The following is a 12,042-nucleotide window of genomic DNA, read 5'->3' on the forward strand; positions in this document are numbered from 1 at the left end:
ACTTTATCTCTTAATCATAAGGCTTGCCATCACTAAAACACTGGAATATGATATGTATTCCACATAGACAGGCGGACCTTCCATTCTATGAAGTATAAGAGCAGCAGCAGTTTTTCTGTATTTTACATTCATAAGTATAATTGTCTGAAGCAAACAAAGTGCTGATAAGAAGTAGAGGACAAGCCCAGAGTTTACAATTAAGCATCTAACACGAATGAAGAATAATAAAGTAATGCCACTGGAGTTTAACACTATTTGTGTTACGTTTAGTTTATATCTACCATGCACGGGACAAGATAAAGTGAGTTTCTCATCAAACGTTTACATTTCGGTAAAATGCCAAAGAGCTGAGTGCAATTGTAGACGTCTATTCTGTTTAGTCTATTTAAAACGACATTGCCGTAAGCTAAAAAGAATCCACAAACAACATCCACGCATTGCATCCATGCGGTAGCGAAACTCGTTCAACTAGAAACATGCATGAATGACCTACCTAAGAGACGTGAAGCATCGGTCTTTGACTTTTCAGCAAATTACGCATTTTTGCATCCTGATCCAAAGCTGCAATATTATGACCGGACAACAGCTACTTCCGGTCCAAAGCCGATCTATATGGAAGCCCAAGAAAGCCAGTAACTAACAAATGCGCTCATTCCTTCCACAAACTCTCCATGAAGCGGCATAATTGAACTGTTAGGGGAATAGCTTGATAATAAAGTCCTGCATTATTAAAAGTGTGTTTCATATACTTTTTAGAAAATGGCCACCTGATGTCTGCTGGCAGTTGTTGTGGGGTACCAAAACTCAAAGTGGCGCCATTAAATTAAAGGGTCAGTTCACAGAAACTGCAAATATGAAATATCTCCTTTCACCACATAAAGTAAAGCTGAACAGATGTGAATATTCTTTTAAAAATCTGGTATGTGTGGTTACTCTAAATATGCACTACAGACTTTATTTTGAAGAATTTGAAGAATATAAAGTAGGAGTCACACCAGGAGGCTTGTCCTCACTACATCTTAAAATGCCTGGATTTATCCCCGCGCAGTTTGTTTAAAATATTCTCAAGAACATCTTACACAAAGAACTGAAGAGCATCTGCAGGTTGTTTACATTGCTGTATAGTAATAGCAGGCAGTGTGTTGTGTTTGCGGCTGTACAGGAAATAACTTCTTATGAATGCCATCACATAGTCAGGCCATTCTAAACAAAGAAACCATTTCATTTATACTCTGTATTTCTATACAAAGAATTGCAGTAATGAATGTAACTTTGAGCATGCCTGTACACCTCCAATTTTTATACATAGACAGCAATAATTTAATAAAGAGGCTTTAATATATTTTGTGTAATTCATATTCATGTGTTGATCTCTTATAGCTATACCTCATATTCTTGCAGTGCTCTGTTTTCTTATTTTTTTTTATTCGTTCTAGTTGCACATGGAAACGACATTACAATCCTGTGTAAGTTACATATTACAGAACTGACAACAAAGTTGACTTTGAGTTTTCACAAGTGTAGCTAGCTAAGCCATATACTTAGAACATATCATGACTGGCTGAAGCTGACTCGTGAAAAAGAAACTGTAAAAATAAAGCAGTTAAACTTTAAAAGGACATTTAACCATAAAATCTGTTTTAGTGTACCTACTATGCCTTTTTTGATGCTGTTTTCCTAATTTCTTTTCCACTTTGCTTGTCTTGTCTGACCTCATGCCACTGAAAATACTAAACAAATAACATAGCTTGGTGAATTACTCTATTTAAAACTATATACACAGATAAAACCACTTGATGGAAAAGATGTAGTATGTAATAGAATATGCAGTATTCATGAGAGTACTGTATGCAGATGGTGTAGTCCTCGAATAGAATCAAGGATACAAGTCAAGCACCAGAAGATTTGGTAAAATATATATTTTTTTATTTATTTCTTCATACAAAGAAATATTATGAATGTTCAGTATTTAATCATCTAGAAACATCTGCTCCATGTTGCTCTTGCATTGTGTAAAATTAATTCCTTTGATGTACATACCACAAAATACTTGATTTACATGTCTTTTTCATTTTTGTACATACAGATCTGCTAGACTAAATACATATAATATGTGGATAAGACAAACATTTCTAACATTTTTAGATCTGAAAACAGGCTGAATAAAACTCAACCATAACAGATGCAGCAACATGGGAGTAAACCCATGGGTGCAAGGGTTTTATTTTATTTTTTTCTTGTTTCTTTTTTTTTTCAGATATCCCCTCAGTAAAAATGAACAGAAGTCAAATGCAGTACTCCCATCAGCTTACAGGAAAATGTCCGACTTTTCTTCAACAACGTGACAGCTTGCTGAAAGAGGTCACCATAAATGCTTTTAATAATCAAACATTGCACTAAGGAGAGAAGAGGCAATGAAGGCTTTCTTCAAACACGTTCTCACTAGGAGTACCATCGCTCAGGCAGAATAAAAGCAAGCCTCAATCACCCCTGCTAGCAACCATTGGTTTGAGGTGAAACCAGGTAGCTGGTTTCAAATGGAAAATAAGAGAAATAGCAGAATAAGTGGTTGCCTGTTTTAACGCAAGCAGGCTAACTGTGTTGGATCCAACAGTTGAAGAGGCACAACATTTTCTTATTTTAATAAGGACAATCAGATTTGACTTTTCACTAAATGGCAGTCTGACTTGAATGAGTTTTCTTGTGTGGATAGGTTGTCTACATTCAGTCTGAGCTCTGCATAAACGCATTAAAACCCTTCTCTGGGCGCTAATAATTAATTTCCATCATGCCTGCATTTTCATAACTGATGCCACACCGAGCATGCATAGCTTAGTATAGCACAGCGTAGCGTAGCATAGCGTGAAAGCAGCCCCGTGCCCTTATGATGGTGCACCATCCGCTGCAAAGACATCACTTCAAAGATGATCACCACACATTTTCTCACTCTTGCATATCAAGAATTCAAGTAGAAAGACAAAAACTAAGAAGCAATGCCGGGGACAAAAGCAGATCGCGACTAAGCCGTGTGAAACATGATATCGACATGAAGTTTTTTTTGGCAACGAGTGTTAAGATTGAAGAGATGAGACTTGAGAAGAGTGAATAAGGCATAAAGTATAACGGCCATGGATGATGGCACATGAGGTTTTCTGATGACACAAGAGGTTAGACACCGAAACCCTGCCTGAGGCAATTCTTGCTGTGCTATGAGTGCTTCACAAAAACCTTTCCTGTTCCTTTGATCTGTTTAGTCTGGGATCTAAGATGGGGCCTGGTGGACTTCTGTTTGAAGAAGTGCCATTTCAGTGAGGCGAAACCTTGCCGTCGTCTCTCTGTCATCTTTTCTATCTTTATGCTCAATTTCAGGCAGATATGCCTCTGCTACCTCACGCAAAGAAGAAGAAAAGAAAATAGGACGCGCTGTCCCTGTGACCCGCTGTGCACCAACTCCTCTTTTCCTCAACAAATCAAATGCCTCTCAAGGAAATTTGATTGAGACTTTGTGTGACCTTTGAACTGAGTAGATAGGGCAAAAGCCTGGCTACCAGCCAACACTACTTCAAATGTGGAGCTAGAGAGCAGAGGCTCGATCGATCTGCCAGTTACCTTTACTTGATTAGCATAACGTTAACATGGGCCCTTATGTGGTCCGGGATAGGATTTAACATTTGATGGATGGGCCATTCATTAGAGCAGGCAGCAGGAGCACTGAGAATGAAAGGGCAGCTGTATACTTTAAGCATGAGTGACACGATGAGTATCAATTAGGTCTATTGATCTACCTGTTATTGAGTGGAATGGGACAAGAGATGTGCTGCTTAGGGTCAATGACAGAGCAGGAAAATTGCACCATGAAAAACCTAGAAGGATGTGAAACACCTTAAAAAAGAATGGCTTTGAGAAAGGGTATGAAGAGGATGAAGGTAAAGTGTGTGATGTAAGTATACATGAAGATTCTCCACTTCTCTGTGAGCACTCTGTACCCGTAATATGGTGCCTCTACACTTTCCGCCCTAGTTTCTGCTTCAATCTTCGCTGATTATCTGCATTATGAAGCACCAGTAAATCCACTGAGTTTACAGGACCACAAGGGAGGAGCATGAGAATTCAAAATAAAAACGAGGAATGTTAAAAACAACACGTGGGTCAGATGTTATGTACAAATATGGTTAGGCAGCTTAGTGAATTAATTGCTTAGAAATAAAAATAAATTATTATAAAATAGATTTTCTGTACATTTTACATATACATAACAATATCTCCACATCTTGCCTTTGAATTACAGAGGAAAAAAGACAACTTCTCAAAAAATTAAAAAAAAAAAGTCATTTTCACATCAATCCCAGCCAAAGTTATGTCCTGTCATCTGGTAGAACTTCATGTTGAAGGGCCTGTAGAAGTCTCGTAGTCTCTGCACCACCTCAGGGTCAATGTTTGGATGGGTTCGCCCTTTGGTTTTTCCAAGGCAGTGGGGCTTGCTGCTGCCTTCTGCTTTCTTCAGGCACGGGAATCCCTTGGTCTGGTTGAAATAAAAATGTTTGTCTGTGATGATCCTCTTGAGCCCGAGAAAGTCTTGCACACGGCCCAGCTCTCCAGCTGGGTCGCTGATCAAACGCTCGCCGCTCACAAACAGGATCTGCTCCATGGGGAAGTACTGCAGCCAGTTGTCCAGGTGCTTGGCGTAGATGCCAATCTGGATGGCGCTCCATGACGTGTCAATGAGCCCTGTAGTCCTGTTTTTAAAGGTGAGGCTCTCAAACGAGGGAATGTCAGGCTTCTTAGACAGTGTCTGTGTGTAGTCGGAGATAGCTCTAGTGACAGGATCCCTCACTACGACGATCAGCTTGGTGTTCCGGGACATGGCGGAGATTCGGGCAGGAGCTTCCCTGGTCACAAAGTAGCTGGGAGTTTTCTCCATTGTGATTTGGCCCTCCAGGGTCTTGGGCATCAGCTCCCTGCAGAGAAAAAAGAAAGCAGGCCCAAAAAGAAGGTTAGGAGAAGGGTAAGATGCAGTAAGTTCTTGCATAATGTAATCAAGTTGATGGAGTGTACTGTGCTCTGCAATCAATGACTCACTAAGCCTGTAAAGCCTTATTATAGGGCTTGAAAACCTATTAGTGCAGGCAGCTCTCCAACATCAACAAGCTCACTCACTCATGAGATATCTCACTTCTGAGAAAAAACAGAAAACCTTTATTTACTCCAGAATCAAACAACTAGAGGAATTTCTAAATGTGACCAATCCTCTCGTTAACCATATTAGGTTTTCTAAGCCTTGCACAGACTTGCATGGTTGAGAAGACAAATGCAACACCCAGATCACCTAGAAGGGGCAAGATTTCATTTCATTTCATTGTGAATAATTCTGATGAGCCTTACAGTGTATTTTCTTTCCAAATTAACTCACAGCATGTGCAGATTCCATTATCTGATGTGTCTTCCCTGAGTTGCTTTTCCCCAAACCTCACTGCTGGATATGTTTCAAAGTGGTCACATTTAATCAAAATCTCTTGATATGCCCAATGGAGCAAACAGGCACAAAAAATTTGCCTTGCTGATTCAGGTATAGATGGCCACGGTTCTCTACCACCCTACTGGACCCCCAGTAAATGCAGCACCACAGAAAGATGATGATGTTTGTTTCAGAAAGGTTTTTTTTGACAAGAATGGCTTTGGTTTTGTGCGAAAACTGGCAAATGGGCTTTAAACATATATGTTACATGCAGACATATAATCAAGAGGTACATGGGAACAACTGGTTTTGAAGGAAAAGTGAACGCACTCTGCTCTCTCCGCATCGGATTTCAGAACTAGTGGCCAAACTCAGAGTCTAGATTATGGTGGAGGCGATAAGAGCGGTTTGACTGACATTGGGATGTGGATCGCTTTTCGCTGTTTGGCCCCCAGACCGGGAGAAAAAGTAGCCTGTGTAATGTACGTGAGATCAAATATGTTTCTGTTTTTTGCTGGATGGAAAGGATTCAAAGGACTGTTACACACACACAAAATGGGCTGAAATTCAAGACATAAAACATCCCAACAAAGAATGAAGAAAAAGCAGTTGAAATCATTCAAAGGAAGGGAGAGATAACTGAGGGCATTGATCTATCAGGGAAAACACTCTCACAGATAAGGTTCCTGTTAGGCTGTTGTAGCCTGAAGCTCGCCTTTGTTGTTAAGGCCAGAACACTAATAGCCCATTGTGTAGACAGTACTATGGTAGCAGATCCCATTCAAACACTTTGTAATCCTACACAATATGTTTACAGGTGACAAAGGCTGAAGACATTCTGTACATTTAGATATTTGTAATGCTTGATTCGTTCCCAGACCTCCATCTGCTCCTCAGGAATATACTCTAAAGGCTGGAATCTAGTTCATGTCCATTTAGCTCGTGGTTAATTCATGTAACATCAGCTCTCTGTCGTCAATGCACATATCAGTGCGCACGAGGTTGAAAAGTGGGGAGGGGAAAAAAAATACCCAGGGTAATGTTGGGTAATCACTAAAATGTCTCATGGAAATGTTGTTGGCATTTGTGTAATCTTAATGCAGTGCTTGTGATCTAATTATGATGATATCATCTTGATTACTGACACATCAGTCGAGTGAACGGAGCAAACGAGAGGGAAAAGCGAGCTTATTTCCAAACATTAATAGCCTGTTGAAATCAGAACGTGCACGCCAGCAAGCCATTTCTGGATGTATAAATGCAAACAGCACATGAACACACGCTACGTTTTTGAAAAGCACCTCTTGAATCTCCTCAAGGAGTATAAACCAAACATGCTTGAGTCAAACTGCATGCCATTCTTCATTCTCTCGATGCACAATGGTGATACTGCCTGCAAGCTTTTTGTCATTCCTTGTGCTAACATACAAAAAGAGTTCAGAGCCAAACAGAAGAGGCAAATGGCTCCCGAGCTAATCCGATTTCAACACGACAATGTGGCATGGAGATAGGGAGGAGGCCTGAGTTACAATGTGCATAGTGATAGATTATGCTGATCCAAGCTCAGGGAATCCTAAAAAAAAATCAAGTGTTGGGGGTTGAAGGAGCATAAAACTAGGGGATGGTCAGAAAGTGGCGAGGAAACCCCTAAAAGGCGCCAAATCCACAAGAAGAGGGCCCCCCTAATAAAAAATCTCCACCTCAGACTTTGCCCACTCTCTCTGCCAAAGAAGCTGGAGGGGAAAAGGCAGGAAAGGAGAAAAGAGAGAAAAGGAGGGGAATTTAAGTGGGACAAGTAGCTCTTGGAAAAACAATGCCTATTATGCTCTCTTTTGATTTATGAGGTGCTGCTTTTAAAGATTCCGTCAGCAAACAGGCAATTCTGTGACACCGGGCTCCTCTTTTTTCCTCCTTTTCTTTGAAAGTGAGCCTTTGTCCCTGAGCGGAGGGGTGAGCAGGGCAGTGGTCAGGGCACAGGGGCGGGGATGGGGGCAGGGTAGAGAGGGGGCAGAAAGTGGAGGGTGGGTGCTTACTGGGGCCTGAGTGGAGCACTTCGCCATCCTTCTCAACCTCAAGAGAAGCTGTTTGGAGAGCTCTTAAGTGAAACGTGTGCCAAAATTGCCCTGCAAACATCACCCTGTCCCCTTTAGATAAAAGCAACTCTTGTCTTTTATAGGAAACAATAACACTCCAAATAACTTATTGGACCTCATATAGTATATCACAAAGAATTCTTTGCTTGGTGGCACTTTTGAAATTGTTATATACATATATATACTTATGTGTGTGTGTGTGTGTGTGTGTGTGTGTGTGTGTGTGGACATCGTTTTCCATTAAGAATAATTCCAAGTTGACAGGTAAGCTAAAAACAGTGATAAGACAGAAAGCAGAAGCCGCTGTCACATGACAGCATCAAAGAAGGGCCAGCGGAGCGGCCCTTTGGCCTGCGCTTTAAAGAGCCCTCATCCCATCAGAGCTCAGAATGAGGGTTATTTCGATCTGATGTTTCTGCCTCCCTCCTGTCACATTTGATTCAATGATAACGGGCTGCCACTGAGCTGTCTGTTTCACAGCATCCCTGACAAAATGACTGGTTTGCTCAAAGACAAAAGGAAAAAAGCTATTTGGCGTGCGTCTGTCGATTTTATATTTGATACAAAAGGTTTTCAATTATCTCACATGTCTGGATGTTGAAAGCATTTGAATCTCAAATTAGGGTTTGTTTATTTGAATACAGACAAATCGGAGGGCATTCTGTATCGACCATAAAAAGGGAGGGTGTGGCTTTACTCGCGTGGGCATTTAAAGCTAATGCACTCTGATTTCTATGGCTTGAATACCCTGGAGTGAGTATTACCGTCCCATGGGAGGTAACAACACCCACAACAACAGTATACAACAGTATACACTGTACAGTGCTCTAAGCATGTTTATGTACAGGCTCAATTAACCTGTCAGCATACACTAGTGTAAGAAAATCAAAAAGCACTTCAGAGGAATCAAGCACTTAACTTTGTGCTGAGTTTTCTTTACATTCACTCCGGTCTCTTTTCCAGTGATCTAAGAAGGTTCACTCGACCCTTGGCAATCAGGCCTTGAAGTCCGATAGCAAAGTGACACTTCACGAGTATAAAGCAGGAGAGGGAGGAAATGAGGGAAGAGGTACTGAAAGGCTCCCTTTCTTTTCCAAGGGCCTCCTTCCGAGACCCTCTCATGAACCAATGCGCTGAACGTACAAGCATTTTCAGGAAATACAAAGACACATCTTTATTCCTTACTTGATGATAAGGATCTCGAAAGCCATTTGTTCATTCACAGTCCAAAGTGTTCCTATTTCCATCTTTTCAACCCAGGAGACAACAAGCATTTGAGCCTGATTTGGAAATGCAGGACATTTCATGTGCATCACGAACGCATATGAAAGAATTCATGGATGAGGGTTTTGTTCATAGTAGCCTGCATGCTATGAAACAGCAGTAAGCAACATGTTTACACGACATGCGCACTACAGATGCTACTGAGGGAGGCAAGCATGCACGGCTCTGCTGGTTCACGGAATATTTTCAAAGTAGCATTTAAGTACATACAGAAGCCAGACATTTTGAAATACGCTCCACAGTGCCTGGAGTCTGACATTATATTTACCACAGAGCATGGCTTTGGCTGTAAATTAAAAGAATAAAGAAGATGGTTTATGGCCACTCCAATGCAGAGAGGGAGGAGTGCTCTGAATGGAGTCGCAGAAGCTTCATCTGGTCTCTCTTTCAAGCACTCGAAGAGGAGTCCAGGTGTTAGTATGTGGTCACTTAGAGCTTTTTGACAGCTCATTTCCTGGCTGAGAAGAGCCAGACACCCCTGCTTAAAGATGAGATCTTGCAGGAGTATAGGCTGAAAGGTGTCTGTGTGCATCTTTATCTTACAGTTTGATGGTGATATATCTTTGGGAACCCCAAAAACTATACATTCCTTTGGCCATACTATTGAGTAAGTCTCCATATGTGCATGTACATTTCACACACACCAAAGTCATGCTACAGCCTCAAATTAACAGCCTGGCTTCAGTGCATAATGGTTTCACTGTAAAGAGAAGGTGGCTGAGTGGAAGCCCCTCCAAATCTTCTGTCTGCTAAAGGGATTAATAATGCAGGCTAGCCTAGTATCACACACTCAGACCTTGAGAGCAGGACCCTGCATGGGATGGGGCATATCTTGCAGCTAAAAGGAGGAGTGCTGCTTGAAAGCAAAATTCCTCCTCCGAATTGCTGGGAATGCTGTTGTCAAGAGTGCCTGTCAGTATTAATGGAGTTACTGCAGACCACTTCCCACCCCTATCTCTGTTCCTCTACTAAAAAGCGATTCTGTTTAGAAAGTCCCACCGTCTCACCAACAATAGTATGTTGGTGAGACATACTAAGTACCTTGAGTCAATGGTCTTGACTCAAGGTCATACCTAGAACATTTATCACAGCATTTCTGCTAACAAGGTCTTATCAAGAACGGAAGGAAGGACAAAAAGGAAATAGCCAAAGATTCCACAGCCGGGTCTAAAAGGTCAGGGTGTAATTATTCGCTAGCATTTTAATCTTTCTCAGAGCAGCACAGAATGCAGAGGACAAACTGGTCAGAGCTCTGTGACACTTTGACACAGAAATTCTGGGCTTGAAGTCCTGATTTGGTTGATAAATGTAACTCCTAGGCCCTGAACTCCATCAAGACATTGCGCTATGTCAAAGCAGCCTGGGAATATCCTGACCCTCCAAGTAAACAAAACAGTTAACCCAACCGTCGCAACCCGTCCATCCATCATTTTAAGCTGAAGTCAGGGAGTTGCACTTCACTGATGTGGAGCTTTTTTTTTTCCTCTTCATTTTAGCGCCTCTTACAGAAGGAATGTGTGTGTAAAACAGTGTGTAGGAGTGGGAGCGTGAATGACAGAGACAATGTGAATCGACAAGAGAGGGAAAGACAGAAAGTGGGAAAGAAGGGGAGTCAGGCCTTGCGGTTTGCAGACCATGCACACTCGTTTGGGCTCATACCCAGCCTGGTTTTGGAGGCAACATCAGACACAAGTAAAGCAGAATAAATAAATAGAGAACAAACCACCACATATAATGCCATGGGCTTCATGTTTACCCCCCTCTGTAATGTCCTGAAAATACTTAAGTGAGGTTGAGACATTCTTCTCTGATGCTGTCGTGGTTACCTTATGATGGGTAGCGCTGCAGAGGCGTGACAAGCACAAATTATTCAATTTTAAAACTAACTATAAGTTTTCCTATTCGGAAAATCTGTTTTCAAGTGCATTTGTTGCTATCTGGCACCTTCGGAAAACAACACTGGAATGTGTGGAGCCGCAGAGATTATTCAGGCCTGGAACCACACCGGCCTGTGGCCATAGGCGGCTGCCTAGAATTACTGAGTGTTAATAACCCTGCAGCGAAGCGAGGGAGCCCACCATGTGGCATAAATAAAACAGAGGAGTTGGTGAAAGGCATGGCGGGGAGAAGAAAGTAGCAGTAACTCCTCCCGTTTTGAATGTGCAACTCTTCGCAAGTGCTGTCCTATTTTTCCTCCTTCGGGCTTTTAAAAGCATCGGCCAAGAAGAAAAAAAGTAAAAAGCTTTAATTGGCCAACCTTAAAGAAGTGAAAGATCCCATCATCTAAGCATCACTTAAGACTACATCTCATCACTTTGTTTGACATGTGATACAAGATGATTCACCTGACACCACCACAGCGATCAAGCTACTCGCTGCGTGTGCGTCAGCCATCAGACGGACACGCTGTGAAAGCCTCCACTTTGTGATACTAGCCAAAATTTGTTTAGCACTAGTAATCCTCTTTAATTAATGTGTTTGCTTGGGGTGTTTGCTGAAGGTGTTACCCCGGAGCTAGCCACGCATTCCACCACTCCATCAGTATCAGGGTGCGACTGGATGACAGCTGGGATGAAATAAACCAGTGAACCGTAAAAGAAAAAACAACGGGGCAAACAACAACGGGGAGCTGCAGGTGAAGACTCGGTTTGTGTATAGGAGCAAGTGTTTGCCTACTCTGTGTGTGTCTAAGCATATCTGGGTGTTGATGTGTGGGTGTGCAGTCAGAATCAGCCATTCTGACTGCTTTCCTGACGCTTGACATGCACCAAGAGGCACATGACTCCTTGATCTAGCTACAGCAGAGATGAATAAAAGATTAAACAGACTCAAGAAGAACTTACATGCCACCACCCCCACTCCCTAGGCGCACACTCAGTCACACACAGAGAGACAGAGGGAGCGAGCAAGCTACTTTGCATCCTGTTTGAATTGGCTGTCATCCGTAACTGCCTGCACACCTTTTTGAAGACAGGTGAACTACAAAGTGTGTGTGCAAGAAAGAGGGATTTCCTCTCTACTGTATGTCACTCACCAAGCCCAAAACCATCTCTGCGTGTGTTTGGGCTCTATCATTTTGCTTCTATTACTCACACTGCAGCTGTTGCTGCAGGTTAATGGTTTACAAATTCCTAAAGACAGCCGCCTCCCAAGCAAACATATAATTAGCTATACTGAGTAGGGATAGCATGACAATTAACCTACTCCTTT

The 12,042-nt window shown here is 42.0% G+C and overlaps 1 protein-coding gene across 1 annotated transcript in view; it reads right to left on the bottom strand.

Moving 5' to 3' along the window:
- Positions 1-1,904: 1,904 nt before the first annotated feature.
- Positions 1,905-12,042, bottom strand: part of hs3st3b1b (heparan sulfate (glucosamine) 3-O-sulfotransferase 3B1b) — a 20,307-nt gene continuing 10,169 nt past the window's right edge. Inside the window, exon 2 of the mRNA XM_080872985.1 lies at positions 1,905-4,958. Coding sequence (XP_080729111.1) covers positions 4,340-4,958 — 619 coding nt within the window. The 3' untranslated portion in view covers positions 1,905-4,339. The remainder of the gene's footprint in view (positions 4,959-12,042) is intronic.

Source organism: Rhamphochromis sp. 'chilingali', assembly GCF_963969265.1.
Source record: "Rhamphochromis sp. 'chilingali' genome assembly, chromosome: 22".
Classification (NCBI taxonomy): Eukaryota; Metazoa; Chordata; class Actinopteri; order Cichliformes; family Cichlidae; genus Rhamphochromis; species Rhamphochromis sp. 'chilingali'.